This window comes from Emydura macquarii, unplaced genomic scaffold (genome assembly GCF_026122565.2).
Source record: "Emydura macquarii macquarii isolate MOO-44397 ecotype Brisbane River unplaced genomic scaffold, CSIRO-AGI_Emac_v2 contig_1263, whole genome shotgun sequence".
NCBI lineage: Eukaryota > Metazoa > Chordata > Testudines > Chelidae > Emydura > Emydura macquarii.
This window is the reverse complement of record NW_027131400.1, coordinates 7,331,027-7,348,815: the sequence shown is the minus strand read 5'-3', so window position 1 is coordinate 7,348,815 and position 17,789 is coordinate 7,331,027. Positions and strand designations below refer to the sequence as shown.

Genomic DNA, 17,789 nt, shown 5'->3' with positions numbered 1-17,789 from the left:
ATTGGAAGCAGGGTGACAAGATGTCCCAATTTTTATAGGGATAGTCCCGATACTTGGAGTTTTGTCTTATACAGGTGCCTATTACCCTCCACCGCCTATCGTGATTTTTCACACTTGCTATTTGGTCACCTTAGCTGAAAGTATCACAAGTACAGGCCCCAACTAAAAGGGAAAAAAGGGGCCCACCCATTTCATGGGGGCCAGCCAGGGGGCCACAAGCCCATCATTGTGTGAAAAAAAATCAGGCTAAATTGTGGATGTTTGAGTTTGACTAAATCTCGGGGAATGTATTTGTACCTATGCAACTATGCGGTGTCCAGATCTCGCAAGATTTACCTGAGCCAATCAGATGCAGTTTTAGAACAGAAGCGACATCAAGAATCTCTCTTGATTTGGAGTCAGCTCTCATTGCTGATATTATTGAAGAATTAAAGCCACTTTGAGATCAGTGGCCCAAGATTTTATTCACAACACGCCTTGTGGCAGAAGGTATGGGTATTTTGCCTCAATAACCATAGAAGAGAGGTAGGAAATAGAAAAGATTTCATAGTGAGACACGCTGAGGATTCATGTTCTTTCACCTCTGAAGATGAAACAGAGTATTCAGGAGCATCTCATGGCAGCTGAGCTCTGTGGATACGGGCCAGCTTGGAAGAGGCAAGAATGTGTCAGGGGCGCAGTTCGGAGCTGTGCCATCCACCTTGCCTGAGGAGTGCTTGGCCATGCAGAGGTGGCCTAGGTAAGGGAGCAGGGCAGGGAAGGCTGCCAGGCAGTCAGCCAGTGCCCTGGCTCCCACAGTGTGGAGAGCCAGGTGCCCAAGCGGGCTGGGCAGCTCCCACCAGCTTCCTAACTGCTTGATGTTCCAATCTGCCAGTTCCTGACAGGAGGTGACAGTTTTCAAACTGGGGAGCATGTTCCAACAGCCACGTGGCTGGCTGCCAGTCAGCTGTTCTGGTGGCCCCCGGGCTGACCAGGGCTGAGTCTCTGTTATGGCGTAGTCAAAAAGTTTCCATGCAGCTTGCAGGCATTTCATTCTTGAGACTGTTCCCTTTAATTTCTGCTTAACTAGCTTCCTCATTTTTGTGTAGTTCCCCTTTCTGAAGTTAAATGCTGCTATGGTGGGTTTCTCTGGTATTCCTTCCCCTCTTCCCCCCCCCAAGGATCTTAAATTTAATGACATTATGGTTGCTATTACTTCAGCTACATTCACCTCTTAGCCCAGACCTTGTGCACACTTAAGACTAAACCAAGAATTGCCTCTCTCTTTGTGGATTCCAAGAGTAGCTGCCTCAAGAAGCATTCGTTACTGGTGTTTAGAGATTTTATCTCCATCACATCCTGAGGTGATATGTTTCCAATCCATTGTGAACAGAGGTGACCCAATTGGCTCCTATGGAGTTGCCCTCAGTTACCTCAGGTTTGAATTCTATCCAAGGTCTATAAGTTCTACCCACCTATCATCCTTATTAGATATGGCAAGTGTGTCAGTTTTTTTCTGTTTGTGTTTGTTTCTAAGCTATTGCAGCTATTTCCATCTGTTATTGTGGACAATGCACTGATGAAATCCTTGACACTTTCATTCCAAATGAATAATTGTTTAGCAGTGACAAGGTTTATAAATTAAACATTGCTGGCCTTATTTCATGCTTTTATCCATCCCTAGCAATACCCCAAGGCAGGACTCTCAATCTTTCTCAAGGGTGGGACACATCTTAATGGAGAGAGTGTCTCATGCACAGCTCCCCTTCCAGTCACAGCTGCCTAGCATCCCTTTGGGAACTACAGCAATTGCTTGCCGTGGAAAGATAATCTTATAGTGGAGAACTCTTAACCGTGTTCATTGCAATGTCTTTGTTCTTTTTGAAAAAAGTTAATTGCGCATCCCATCTGTTTTTCCTCATCACTTCATCTCCCAATCCCTTGCATTCTGTTTCTCAGGACTGGAAACAAGAAGGAGATCTAACACCTTGTGACTAGCCATATCTCCACGGACCACAAGCAAGGGCTCAGTAGACAACTAGATCCACAGATCACAGCTTGGAAATCTGTGCCCTAAGTTTCCGGTGGCCTTCCTTGCTAAGCACGCTTTGCAATTCCTAGGTCTGCTGCAGAGTTCTAACGCTCAACTGGACTGCTTCCAGTATCCCTTTATTCCATTTATTGTGGGGAATAGGGAGCTTCATTTTCTAATGAACTGATTAGTTTGGATTTGGGGCATTACACAAGCTGAGCAATGTGGGAGATGTGTAAATGGTTATCTCCATTTAGAAACTCCATGTTTCATACCTGCAAGATGATGGATGGAGTGAGGTTTGAGGAGCAAAAAGCAGGTTAGGTAAAGGCATGACTGCCATACCAAAGGCATGAATGCCATATCATGCTTGGTATTTTAAACCAGCTGGCGCTGGCCTCAGAATGCATGACTCCAGTATCTCTATATTTGTCTTTGAAACCTGCAGTAGATGTTTACTCTTCAGATTACATTATGAGATGATTGATTTCCAAAAATGTTGATAACCCATGAAAAGGAATGTTGAGATTCTTGTGTAATCACTTTGACGCTAGTTGCTAGGGCTTTAAGAAAAACACCAAATCGCTAGACTTGTGAAAAATGGCAAGAGTTGACAACACTGGTTAGTGACTATTAATATTTGTGAATTATATCACAATTGATGTTTACCTCACCAGATATTTGAGACATTGAAGACACTGTATTGTTGCATTCAAACTGTTAAAAGAAAGACAGTTAGTTATAATCGTGCATGGGAGCCTATTTCCTTCTCGTGAAAAATGTCTCACCATTACTAGGCATTGCTATCTGCCAGAAATGATTTTTGCTATTGAATTGTCTCTATTCCTTGCATGAGAAATATGCCAAGGATATCCTCCCACTGAAGGGGATTACTCACTATTTTTGCTATGGTGATGCTGCTCACTCTCCTGATATGTGTAGGGTCAGGTTCTCATTCTGAACAAATAGCTCAGGCCTGTAATATTTTTGTCCAACCTTATGTTGGACACATCTGGTGCCATGGCAGGTAAATTCCGTAGGATTTAATAAGAAGTCATGTCACCTGAGAACTTGAACTGACATGTTAACCAAGTACAGATCACATCAGATCAAACTATTAGCTTCTTTTTATTGCTTGATGAATATGGTAGACTGAACAGGGTGGATTGAAATAATTAACATCAGTGATTTAAATTGCTTTGATTTAAATCAATCAGCAGGCAGGAAATTTTTATTTAAATCATTGCTTTTAATAGTGTTTTGCATTTGTACTTTTTAGTTATTTTCCTAAAAAAGATGTTGATTCTGATTGGTTGGTAACCATTAAAACATGTTGATTTGCAATTAAATATAGCTTTTACCCTAAATTTGGTGCTGCTTTTTGCTAAGTCTGTTTGACTTTCTTTAAAACTTGTGAGCAAACGTGCAGCTTAATATTCTCTTTTAAATTTAATTTGAATGATTTAACTAAATTATAATAAATTTAAGCCTTAACATAGATTGTCAAATTAAAAATGAATTTTAAAAGTTTTTTTTTAAATTGACTGTATTTAATTTAAATTTTAAATCTGATTTTAAATAAATTCATTTTAAAAAAATCATTGATTTTTATCCATCCTGAGAATGAGAAAGAGACACATACACTACCAATGGATGGGTACTCACATAGACTGTGCATTAGATGTGGGCAAGCATACTGTTAACCATAAACTTTAGTAAATTCAATGGCCCCAAATTCCTACGGTCTAGGAGTGGAAGCAAAAGGCTTCTCTAAGCCAACAGCACAACACAATAATGATTGTGTTTCAGCATCAGGTTACACACCCCACCACAACGCTGCCTGCTGAACCAGACATGCAGCTTTCAGGCCAAATTGACCCCTGCTGTAACTCCACTGAAGTCAGAGAAGTTCCACGGTGATGTGTTTGGTTCAGGTTTAGTTCAGCAGAGTCTAGGGTAGCTGGTTCAGCTGAGCTAAGATTTCCTTCTGAACCATTCACCCAGCCTTACTATAGTATACGTCTACATAGCAGACTGGATGTGCATTGCACATCTAGGGCTTTATTGTTCCATTAGAAGCCAGAGGCACATTGTGGGGACATGGAGGGCACAGTACTAATGACAATTAATGCCATTCTGCCTGCAGGGGACACAGAGGATAGTCAGAATGCAGCTGGGGTTACTAGTCAATGTAAGGCTGGCAGAATCTGACCATTAACAAAGCTCCACCCTTGGATAGCTTATGTAGGCAGGTAGAATAAATATCAGGCTCATAGTGCTAAAGTATCTAAATTCTCCAGGAACTGACTTTCACACATCAAAATGACTTCCATGCAATCTATTTGATCTCTCCTTTGTTCATATGTTCACTTGCTTCATGCACATGGGGCCCACATAATCTGATTTACAGTGAGCAGACATTCATAACCATGCATAATGGGGTTCAAAAATAAACTCCTGGCAAATTCAGAAGAGGGCTTGGCTCGCCTACCTCTTAGTGAACCATGTTAGGTTGTCAGTCTGTTCTATCAATATTAATTGACTTAAAATCATTTGCACACTCTATTCCATGTACTTGAAGTGTGTGATTGATGTGATACAGTCTTTATTTTGTACTGTGAGATTTTGCAGCCCAAGGGATTTTGATCCCATAACTGAAATTTTGGAACAAATATTTCAGAAACAGGATAGGAAAAAACCTTCACTGTGGTTAAAAAAAAATTATTATTTTTTTTTTTTACTTTTGAGGATTATTCATGAAGAAGGAGAGGGGGAAAAAGTATATCATCCGAATAAATGTCAGGAAAGATAAATAATGTTGGTAGGAAGAGGACGGAGAAGAGCTGTGATTATTCAGCAGCACAGTCATGTCAGTTTCCTCTCTCCTGAGAAAATATGTGAGAGAGAGAGAGCGAGAGCACATAACATAAACAGAACAAAGCTCTTGGAGACCCACAGCAAACTTCCTCAGTTTATTGGGACCATTGAAGAAATCCGCCCACCTTTAGCCTTTGATGGCCTGTCCTCGTTTAACTAACCAACATTTGGCATGTCATTGGCTTGCTCTCTTCCTCTGTGAGTGAGTGAGAGAGAAAATCAGACACCAAATCCACCTAGTTGTACTTGACCTTTTCTGAGCTTTGGTTTAATTATTATGGAAGATGGAAGGTAGCCCCTGAGGACTTAAATGCTCAGTGGCAAAAACGGGGGGAAAAAAGGAGAGAGAGGCTATTTTCATTCTCAGGTTAGGAGCAAAATCTGCGTAGGAAATATGTAGCCAGACATTCCAGTTAAACCTTTTTAACAAAGGAACTGAATGTTGGAGTTGTTCAGACAAGAATGGGAAGAACCTGAATTTAAACTGTTATCTGAATGATGTGACCTCTAATATGTGAGTACCTCACATCTCGAGGTCAGTGCTGTAGGTGGAACAAATCCTTGATCAAATACATTCAGTGCAGTTTCTCAAGGACAACGAGCGAGGTTAATACTCTCAGTACTTGAAAGTGACACTTACCACACTGGACCATATTTATAATTTTCCTTTTCATTACAAGAGTGGTGTCAGTGATGTAGACACCTATAAAAGGAAGCCCTATGCTTTTTTATAGCTCTGCCATGTGTGGAGGATGCAGCATAGAGATGGCTGCTAGGCTAAGCAGACCTTTAGGTGTGCTGCTCCTCTAAAAAGTCCAACACTTACCTGAACTCTCAAAGACTCTGAAAGTTGAGAGCCCCCCTGTACCTTGATTTGCTTACTCTGTGTGTTTCTGTGGTTTTTGGTTTGTTTTTTTTGCTTAACTCCTAAAGAGAGAAGGGTTAGTAAGCTCTGTGTAATGAATGAACCCAATATATGGTGAATCTGCAAGTCAACTACCTGTTTACATTGGTCTAGCAGAGAAATGTCCACTTGTTCATCACAGTCTGCCCAGTTTTTCCTTATTTCCTTCTCCCTCAGTACTCCCGAAGGCCACACACAATGGTTACCTTCCTTCTGGCAAGGATATTAGACTCTGGCTTTGTTCTGCTCTGTATTTCAGCTGGACTCTGGACTGACATGAAGTGCTCCCTTCTTCTCAAGCAATTGGACCTCTGCTAGCCAAGGAGATTGAGACCTAAATTGGAATCCCCCTCCTCCCCAATGTGCACAGTGTTGTGTTTGTCATCAGACCATCTGTGTTCAGCTTTACTACAGAGCAAAGTAAAACATCAGGCAAGAGGATAGTGCAATTAATTTGTTGTCCTTGAAACCCATTGTAAATGTCATAGAAACAGAGAAGATTAGGGTTGGACAGGACCTTAGGAGGTCATCCAGTCCAACCCCCTGCTCAAAGCAGGATCAACCCCAATTAAATCATCCCAGCCAGGACTTTGTCAAGCTGGGCCTTAAAAACCTCTAATATCTTGTTTAATCTTCCACACTTTGGATATAGAAGTCTATGTACAAGCACCATTTGATACGGATTGTGCATTGAGAATCCACTGACAGGATTTACCTCATAAAATGGATTTTTCAAGTGCCTTTTTCAGCTCACAAGATTATAAAGACTTTGTATGGATGGTCAGTCCTACCAAGAAGATCAGAAAAAAAGGAATGAAACGATATTCCACAGAGTGCTGTCAACTTCTGTGGACCATAGCAAATTAAGTCTGATGAAAAAGATGAAAACCAAGATCCGAGCCACTTCTGCTCACTGATGATCCTATAGCACTTTCACAAGTAGTTGGCTCAGTGTCCTTATGCCCTGACCAGATTCAAAGTAGGTTGATTATATTTCACCTATCTAAACTTTCCCTTGTCATTTCAATGAGGTAGAGTTCTGGTTTCAAACAGATCAAACACTATTATTCTCTTCCTGTCCTACAGTGGTTTGTTGTTATGCCCTGTTGAACCGCTTTCATGTTCTATCTCAGAGGTGGCTGCCTTTGAGAACAGAATGAAGCAATTACCTTGCTTTATAAAACGCTTTGAGACCTTCAAAAAGTGGTTTGTAAATATATCTTTCCTACATGGATGAAACATATGCAATACTAAGCCAGTTTCACCAACATTATAATGGAGAGAAACAGCTTTCTTTGTCGAATTCTAGTAAATAAATATTATCCACATTTTATTTTTCTGTTTTATATTTTAAAAATAGTTCTGTTGATACTTACAGAATGTTCATACTTCTAGAAGCTTGGCCAAATTCAGATAATACCCTATTTGTTGTCTCTGAGATGCTTGGTTTCTAAATACTGAAATTCAGTAATTCTCTCTAGGGCTGTTGATTAAAGTTCAAGAATAGGTAACAAATAAATGGCTTTTTCCATTCACTGTTTAACATACAGAATCCTTAATGCGTTTCTTATTAACTCATTCATAATGCCAACCCATTGGCAGAAAAGGTTTTTTGCTTCCTTGTGCCGCTGTCCAGGGTCTTGAAAGCACAATCCACCACTATCCGGAGTCTCTCTTTGTTTCGGTTGCTGTGTTGAATGAAAGGCACTGTATTTAATGGGGATGAAACTGAAAATTGATTAAGATCACATTGCAGCTTGTCTCAGGTTCTGCTTTTGACATATATGAAGACAACAGCGTGACACAATGGGGTGTTCTTCCTTCTGACAAATAGCAGAGGCAATCCCTGATCCCTTTCAAGCCTTCTATCCATTTACAGGCTAATTGTGAATGGTCTTCATTGTGACAGACATGTTTGATGTAAACCAAAGCTGCAGTAAGAAAAGCAATCGGAGTGTCTCCAGTACTCCTTCTATCAGTATCTGTTAGTTAGGTTTGGTGATCCCTTTTTGAGACAATTGTACTCTGGCCTTATTCATACATTTTGGAAAATGTGGATATTTTTTTTCTAGATGAATGAGGAAGAGACTATAGTCAATTAAGATTATATTTCTCTCCGACCAAAATGCATCCACAATTAATGCATAATGGCAAGGAAATAAATGATTCATCCTCTTAAAATGAAATTGCATTTGAAGGCTGTTGTATTTTTTATATAGGAAAGCTTAATAGACCTAAATATAATGTAATGCTTTCCAAATACAAATATGATGATTAATGTTAGTACTGTGAGCACCAAAGGAATTAATAAGTTCTACATACTTATGGTAAAATTGTATTGTTGCCAGACATGTTTCTGCTGCAGGAGTGGAGCCCAGCTTTATGTTGCTTTCAATCTTCAAATCAGTCTGAGGAGGAAAATGGTGTCAGTTTCAGAAGGAAAAGAGACTTGGTTTGTTTTTAAGTTGAAAGCTGAGGTCCTCCTGACAGGGCCCAAAGCCTGTCTCTGTTAATAAGTGACTGGCATGAACCTTTACCACCTTACCAGTGATTATGTGAGAAAGGGTCTTTTCTTCTAGTCTTAGCTGTTTAGTCCATTGTCTTCTCGAGCAATAATTGTTTTGTATTTGAATCAGCTCATGAGATGCTCAATAAATGGCTTGCAGCCTCTCTCATTCATGAATAGCGAGAGTCAGGAATCTACAAGCACTTTCTCTGTCTTGCCTAGACGTATTCAGTGTTCCTGAAATTCAAAGAGGCTGATAATCTTAGACGAGCTATTATTTAAAGATGAGCAGCAGAGTTAAAGAGAAGGGTGGGTTAAGCCCCATAGATATGATGAATGCCCTCAGAACTAGGCTGTGAGGGGTTGTCTGCAGAGAGAGAAGTATGAACTAACTTTTTAAAAACCCCAACAAAACATTCCATAGGTGAAATCCTCCTGATACGTGGAAGATATCAAAGAATGTATCATTTGTGTGACATCAGATACTATGGCTTGTAATGAAACTTCTGGAAGTGTATATATAATATTTGTTTCTCTGACATTATAGATGCCAGTGAAGTATATAGAAATATTTTGTGCTTTATATATGCTACCTTGTACTTAACTTGACATCGCTGTTTGTGTTTCCTTTCCAAGCATCATCATTATTATTTAGTTGATTTTTTTTCTGGTAATGTCCACAATGATAGGCATTGCCTCACACACAGAAAAGAAATCCTGCCCCCATCCTCTAAGAGGGATATACTGAGTGAACATGAAAGAGAATAATGCTGCTAGATTGCAAAGAGCAATCTCTTTTCCTAGATACTTTAGCGTGCATCTTGATGAAACCTTTACAGATTTTATTTTTGTTGTAGATAAATAAGAAAATATCCCAACACTGTTTCTTGCCTTTACTCCTTTCCTAGCTGTGTTCCATCTGTATAGAGCAGTGTTTCTCAACCTGGGGGTTTAGAGGGGTCGCAAGTGCAGAGCTGGTATTGGGGGTGGCAAGAAAGGCAATTGCCTGGAGCCACAGGGGTGCCATGAAACTAAGTTACATGCCTCAGCCCCGTGGGGGTGGGACTCAGGCTTCAGGGGTACAGTAGCTTGGAAAGGTTAAGAATCACTGGTATAGAGATTACATAAAGATTATTACTTCTCTGCTATAAACTAATGACTAATTAAATGTGTGGTCATGAATGGGGTAGCCAGTGTCAGCTGAGGATGTTCTAGAACTGTTTCATAAATTACCTGTGATATTGACTGGCTCTTAACATCCGTTTATTTTTGAGATTTTTGTAAAGCCCTAATTCTGCACAGCGATAAACTCAGGCAGATCCCTGTGTCTGTGTGGCACTCCGTTGACCTCCGTGGAGATCTCCATGCAGAGTCGGGAGCCTAAAGGTGCATGTTACAGTTCAATATGTTTGATTTCACAATAGTGGTATTTTTAAGATTGTGAAATCTTTTGGATCTTTTGCTTGTCTGAATATATAATATTTATTTGATGCCTGTATTTGTAGTAACTCTTTATTTCCCTACATGAATAATAACGCCAGGATGTTGTTTTTCTTTCTTTCCAGTGTACAGAGGCCAAAAAGCATTGCTGGTACTTCGAAGGGTTGTATCCTACATATTATATGTAAGTAGTCATCATTTTCTTCTGTGTGTGTTCGGTTGCGCAAATTTCACTTTCTTGTCTCTTGTGATGGCATCATTTCACTAGTTCTCCAGGCATCCTAGAGCCTTCCAGAGGAGGGAATAAAGTTCTCAAGTAAAAAAAACAAGCAGAGGGAGGCAAATAATTAAAATAAAACAAAAATTTAAACTTTCAGGTCTTTTTTTATCCCACAGAAAAGAAAAAAAAAAAGAACACAAGTACATTTTTCCCCACTTTTCAGGCCACCTTTAAGCTGGGAGGAGAACAAAGGAGCTTATAAACAGGTCTGATATCAGAAAGTTAAAAGGAAAGGTGGCCAGTGCTTTGTGAGGCAATGATCATATCTTTTTGTTTTGAACAAAGAGCGGGTAACTGGGCAGGATACCAAGCATGCTTTGAAAATAAATTTGTCTCTGTGGTATTACTGTTTGTTTAGTCAAGGGAGCTGAGATTATTTGTTACCCATAGGGTAGTTGCTTTGTTAGTGGATGGCATCCATGTTTACATCAAGTTCAGCCGTGAACTAGTCCTGAGAAGTTCACTGATCTTCTAGGTTGGAAAGTGCCTGTAAAGATGGTCACCTAAATTATCAACCAGTCCATTTCAGGAGAGATTTGTTTTTATGATTGATTCATGCTTTGTATCAGTTTCTTGTTATCCATATATCAGGTGAAATGATCAGAAAGACAAATGGGTACTTGCATCCTGGACACGGCGTATATAATAACATGGGGAGCAAGGATGTAAGTACCCAGATTATTATTGGTATTATTTGTATTACGGTAGTGAGTATAGATTCAGCTGAGACCAGGGTCCATTGTGCGAGGCACTAAGAAATACATAGTAAGAGACAGTCCCCACCCTGGATGATGATAGCTAACTCTTATCTAGGGATTTTCATCCAGAGATCTCAAAGCACTTTACACTGGGTGTCTTTATCTTTATCTCCATTTTACTTATGGGGAAACGGAGGGAAGTGACGTGACTTGCCCAAAGTCACGCAGCAGATCAGTAGCATAACTGGGAACAGCTATGAGTCTCAGTCTAGGATCGTACCCACTGAATCACTCTGCATCTTCAGAACATTCCTTTTCATAAGTCTAATATTTGAAGGGAACCACTATCAATTACACCATTTTTGTGAATGGAGCTCAGGGCTCAGTTCATATACAACCAACTTTGTTCAGCTTCCTTCTGCCCCAGAAGTTGTTGGATTATCTGTTTTGCCCCTGTTGGTCTGTCCCTTTGGGCAGGTGAACACAGGCTTGTTCGGAGCCATGGGGAAGAGGATGAGAGTGCTACAGCGAACTATGGCTTTGATTCAAGAAAACATCCCTGTTCAGAAAGGAACCTAAACATATGCTTATAGTTAAGTGCCATTGAAGTCAGTGTAACTTAGGCATATGCCTAAGTGCTTTCTTGAATTGCAGCCTATAGCGGCAAAACTCACTTATTTGACTTAGCATCAAGTGGGTGGGAAGGATAGGTAGGTAGGGGGAACTTTCCTAAAGATTTGGGGGAAGGAAGGCGATGATCTGCTGGGTTCTGTCATTTGGATTTTATAACTTTGTTGGGCACTTGCATACTATCATAATGAATGTGGGCTGGATGGGTAGGTAGAAGCGATAGGCGAAACTTTCCCTAAGCAAACTCATCCTTGCATATTATGAGGGGCTTGGGATAAAAACAGTCATTATGCTGCATAAGAACAAACCTTCCTTCTATTCTCCACCCCCACTTCATCTGCCTGAAACAGAAGAAAAACACTACTGACAAAAGCAGCCAGGAAGGAAGGCAAGAAGCTAAGCTCTCTGAAGTGACACACAACATTTTACATACATGTTAATTGTCTGTGATCTAAAATATTAACTGGTATGTGATGTTTTTGTCGGGATCTGACTGTCTTTTTAGGTGATGAACTGTTCAGAATTACTCATAAACTGCTGGCCAGAACAGATGGGTTAATTTAAATAAGTTAATTTTCTTTCCATCCTCATAATAACAGGACTTTAGTTCCACCTACATTTAATTTTTTTGCTGCAATATGGGAAGGAATCTGAGATGTTATGAAAATTCTGCTGTACCTTAACATTCAGGAGCAGATTATTCACCATCACACCAGGTTTCCGCTTATGTTTCTGCCCACGCACAATCATAGCAAACTGCTGTTTTCCTTGTTAACATGAGGTTCTATCTGCTTTCATTCTTGGTGTTGGCTCAGTCTGTTTATACCCCAGGTAAATACAAGGTGAACTGGTGAAAGCATCAGTTATATACACAGACCAAAGAAGAGACTGATTATTTGCAATAGTGAAACGGACAGATCTCCCATGTACAAGGATGTTTCCTAATTATTTTTCTTTAGGCAACCAGCATACCACCACCTTTGTGTGCTAAGATTGATTATTCTGTGCAGAGCTAATGTATTTGTTTTCTAGTCCATCACTGACATTAATTGGAGTTGTAGACACCCCACCATCTCCAACACTAAAATGGAGACAGCTCATACATTATGCTGAGAATTGTGAGAGAGACTTTTGTGGGTTGTTGTTTGTTTTATTGTTGTTAACAGACCTATTCAATATTTGGGATTCTTTACATGTCCCTGTGGTGGGAGATTGGTGGACACTGTGTCATTTTAACCAGATGATGATGATGAATCCTGTTGATTATGGTAGTGTCCAAGGGCTAGCCAAGAATAGGGCCCCCATTGTGCTAGGCATTGTACAAATGCAGAGGAGTAGACAGTCCCTACTCTGAAGAACTTACAAGTCTAAACAGACAACACAGAGACAGCGTAAGGCAAAGGGATAAAACACAGAAGCAGAGTATCCAGAACAATGTGATGGCAGCAAAGATCATGTTAGTTCCATGGGTTTTTTTTGGTTGGGGAGGGGACAGGATTCAGTGGGGGGGGGGGGGGTGATTACCGAACTAAACAGAGAGGGAAAAGTGAAAGGAGGGGGAGGGGGTTGAAGGGAAGTGGGTGATGGGACAAAGTTGGTGTGGAGTGAAGCCAAGGTGAAGAAACTGACAACTGGAGCAAACAGCCAGTCAACACAGGACAGGTAACATCTAGTCAAAACAGCAGAAAATTCTGTGATATCACTGCTCGCTGGGATCTGACAGTCACCGCTTCGGCTTCTTCTGCAACTGTTCCAACTGGCTGGGACCCTTGGCTGGTTCCTTGCTGCAGTTTTTCCCCAAGATCACTTAACTAGGAGAGGGGCGGCACCGTATAAATCCTAGTGCCCTTGAGGCGGTCTCCTCTACACAGTTTTAAGTCAGAGGACAGTGGGAGTGGCCACAGCTGGGCTCCATTTTACTCTCTCGGCTCCAATGCAGCAGTCCCTAAGAAGAGAACTTGAGAGGCAAGCTCAGGTACATAATGAATTTCATGACATTTTATTTCAAATGATCTAACAGGACTGGCATTTCCCGCCGCCATAAGTACTGCCTCTCCTGTCGGCTTAGAGCGTCTCCACCACAGTCACTGCAGGTGTGGCCTTGGGAACGGGAATGAAGTCATCGTTTTATTTCAGATGAGTCAGCAAACACTTGGGAGACAGAAACAACTTTCAGTCCCAAATGATTTGTGCTGGGTTGGAACTAGTGGCCAAACGGTGAAATGTGCTGCATCCTAGTAGTACTATCTATCTGAATGACACTGCCATTGAAAAACTGGAACAGGAAGAGATCTCTCACAAGAGCCAGTAGTTGTTTGGCAAGATAAGTAAAAGCCTTGTGCTACATATCCATTGTGTGCAGGAAGATTTTTAGGTTACACCACAGAAAGGAAGATGATCAGACTGCTGTTTCTGTACAGGTGTCTTTTGCCATTGCCAGCTGGGATCAGAAAGGGATTTCCTTCCTTAAAGAGAAAGGCCTTCATATTGTTACAGCTTGCAGAGAAGTTAGTGGTAAACTGCTGCTAACAATACTGCAAGCTTCAACTGCTTTAGGGGAATCTGGATTATGTTTTGATTATGGCTATTGAAAAGGAAAACAAGGATTTGGCTTGTGGGGAACTTTCAGTAGATTGAGACAGAACAGCAGGTCGTTAAGCAGGCATTATTTGCCATAACAGTAGATACAAAGGAACAAATTAACAATTACCTGCAGAAGAAAAAAAATTGGGTTTGTTCCCTATTTTATTTCTTCATGATGTGTAAAAATGGCTTCTCTTTGTTAAAATGGTTGGATTATCTGATGGTTTTTTACATTAGAAATTAATCTTTTGTCTGTTGTATTTATTTTTCAAAACTATTGTTAGCTGGAGACCTGGCAGAATGAAGACATGCAGGGGTAAAAATGTGATTAATTGAAAGAAGTGATTTTTATTCAGATTAAGTGTTTCTATCTAACTTGGATGCTTGAGAAATACTTGGGAGAAAAGTATTGTTAAAGATTTAACACTGTTTTGTCCTTCAATTTACAGATGAGATGAGTTACAGCCAAACATCTCTGAGACCTCTAACAAGTTGTTCAGCCAAATCAGGGGAGACCAGATATGATATTTTTAATGTGAAATAGGCAAGAAAAACAAACACGCCCCCCTCTCCCTCTCCCCCCCCCCCCCCAAATTCCCAGTAAAAAACCCCAAAGCAATAAATGTTTTCTTTTTAAAACTCCAATCAAAACTTAAAAAAAAAAAAAAAAAATCACTCTTCAGGCCTTCTTGGTACACCATGAAGAGGATGACTGTCCTGCTGATCTTAAAAAAAGCACTCAGCATTTTAGCCCTCCATTCAAACCATTAGCATCACTGCTGCTTATCTTCCTGAGTCATATGCCAGGAAGGCTAATCTATTATTTTGCTCCCACTTGAATAAGATTCTTATGTGGCTCACTGGTAATCAAAAATGCATTGACCTTTGGATTCCAGTTCTGCCCCTTTGGAGATATGCATAAGTATCCCTGACTCTGTTTAAGAGCTAGATTGTGACTGTGTCCACAGGAATGCACAGGAAGGGGGGGTCTGTACAAGGAATCTTAGTCCAGCCTTAACCCAGACATACCTACAGCCTAGACAGAGAAATGAGTTATTCTGAACATTTCTCTTATCTGAACAGAAAGTGAGATCTAGACACAGAACATTTTTATAATATGCTGGTTAATATTTTAGATCACAGAAGACTAACGCGCACGTCAAATGTTCTGTGTCAAAGGCTGCTTTTATTTGTACTGTTTTTTCTCCTGTTGCAGACAAATGAAGTGGAGGGTGGGCAGAAGGGGTGTTTGCTTTTTACTCATGTGGAACAGTGTGACTGTAATGATCTCGGGTCTCTTTCATTACAAGCAAGAGTTCAAGGTTTAGGTAGGGTCAGACATATCTTATCTGTCCCTTTTACATTCACTACCACCACATCTGAGCACCTAGTAAAATTGTCTAATCACAATGACAGAATCCAGCAGATCCTTTCTAAGCATCTCCTTTTTTTCTGAAGTTGACAACATGTTCTATTGAGCAGCACAACCTTTTTGAGGAGGAAGGGGTGTAGGGCACGATCCTACACCTATTGAAGTCAATGGATGGACTGCCACTGATGTTAGTACCCATTGGGTCAGGCCCATGGTTAGGGGAATGGTTGGATGGGAGGGAAGAAAGATTTGATGTCCCATCGCTCTCCGCTTCTATCTTCTGTCCTCTCTGTTGCTTCTATCCTGCATAGGGATCCAACAGTGCATATTTCTGTGCCTTTGCAGAATCCCAGTAAGGTCAAAATTATTGCTTTCTTATAACTTTTTTTTTTTTTTTACCAGTGGCTCGCTAAATTTTCCCAGAATTACACAGTAAAACATTGAAGATAGCATATGAAGCATTATGCTAATCCTATACATGTTATAAAAAAGTATCACGAAGACAGGCCATGATCCTACAATCAGATCTGTTTGTGTCGACCCTGCGCCAGTGTGGACTCAGTGAAGTCGGTGGGGCTCTCCCAGGGGCATTGGTAGTCTAGCCCATCCAAGTACAGGATTGGGACCAAGGTTTGCTCGTTACAACCCTATTCACCTGCCCATTACTGTAATCAATAAATTACTTAGGTAGATCAAGAGGTAAAAGTTGCAAAATCTTCAGTAATGTGAGGTATGTTCAGTTCTCTAGCTTCGGTGATATTCAAATTTGCTTAATCAGACATTATTTCAAATCAGCCTGTTCGGTTGCAGCCTATTGAGTTTGAACCAATCAGAAGCTACAGGGTGGTTCTGTGACAGATGGGTATAAACTTAATTGGTAATAGCATGTTTAGTAGCCAATCTGTTCCTGTGTGAAAGACCCACTCAAAGATCAGAAAACTGCCTATATAGTGGAATCAAAACTGATTATTGATGAAGTGCTTTCCAGTATGCAAAATAAATAAACAAAAATGGGAAAAAAAATTCTAATTTCTTTCACTTGTAGTAATCTTAGGAGTGACTTGTATCATTAATAGATAAAACACTCCCCTACAGAAAGAAGTGTATTTATTTTAAAGTTAGATGCCCCTTTAATATTTGTTTCTTTCACATAAGATGGTTTAGTGTATATGAAAAATATGTTACTGCATATGTACATAGATCATTTTTCAGATTGTACATATCAACTTAATTTCCCATTTTTTACTTGTTTAGATTCTAAGCATCAGATTCCTTCCAAAAATAAAAAAAGTGTTGTGAACAATATGAAAAAATAAGGAAAACTATGTTCCTGCAATATGTATGCAATAATCCATGTATTGAAGATTTTTCTTCATTTTGAAGTAAATTTAATACTGATTGCATTTATTTTTGTGCACGTTTAATTGTTTTGAAATCAATTTCACATTTTTGCACACATTCTTCTCCATTTTTGACTGCAAAGGTGTCTAATTTAGTTCTATTACATTGTGATTATCAATTGGTTTCCATGTTTGCTTAGTTCTGGAACGTAAGCCTGAATTTAGCTATTCTGCAGGTGGAGTCAGTCAAGAATGATACTTGTTTCGTCCTATCAACCACCTGAAAACTAATACCAAAAAAAGTATAAAATCAATTATTTTCTCTCTGTCTAATCTCTTGCTGTTATTACTGTAATGCTTCAGAAAACAGATATATTCTCAAAGATACCTACAACAGCACTGTGCCAGACTCAGAGCAAATCACAATCTAAACATCAGGCCTGTTGCATTATGGGACTTACTTAATATGCTCTGCATCTTGTTAATGTTTACTGCTTTTAATTAAGTTGGGTTTTCCTGATTTTACACTTAGCTTTCCAATTACAATTACAGCTGCATGAAATGTCAGCAGGTGTGTGTTTAGTAAAGTGGTCTAGCTGCAGATTTCTCCTTCATTTGATTTGAAAGCAGCATGGGGGGGTAAAGGACACTGTGCAACAGTTAGCATAATTCCAGACACGTTGAATTGCTGGCACAAAACACAAATTTAGATCTGGATTCAGGCCAAAGTCACTGATTTAGCCATAAATGATTACAGGAAGATGCATTTTCAGTTCAACTCAAGAGCATTTGGAGAGAACTGTATCTTGAAGGAGGAAAGCGAAAGTTATCAAGCAATCTTTATTTACTAAAAACCCAATCCCCTATACTCTTTCACAGTAATGATCCAAGACGCTCTGGTGGTTCTATTGTAAGATTTAGTGTTCTGGACCATTACAGTTTAATATTGTCTTTTAAATAAGGACTAGGTGGCATGGTGAAAAGTGAATTTCTGTGCATTCATATCTTAAGCCAGGGGAGTAGATAGCAATTTGAAATGTGTACAACCATTGCCCCCTGCCTGCAGTATGTTCATAATCTCTGAAGGCAGACGTGCCATTAGACTCAATTTGATTGCTAACCCAGCGGGTGCAGTTTAAGACATTGAG

The 17,789-nt window shown here is 40.0% G+C and overlaps 1 protein-coding gene across 1 annotated transcript in view; it reads left to right on the top strand.

Moving 5' to 3' along the window:
* The window catches only part of VOPP1 (VOPP1 WW domain binding protein), a 68,643-nt gene that overhangs the window by 37,600 nt on the left and 13,254 nt on the right, over positions 1 to 17,789 (top strand). Inside the window, exon 3 of the mRNA XM_067550371.1 lies at positions 9,864 to 9,922. Coding sequence (XP_067406472.1) covers positions 9,864 to 9,922 — 59 coding nt within the window. The remainder of the gene's footprint in view (positions 1 to 9,863; positions 9,923 to 17,789) is intronic.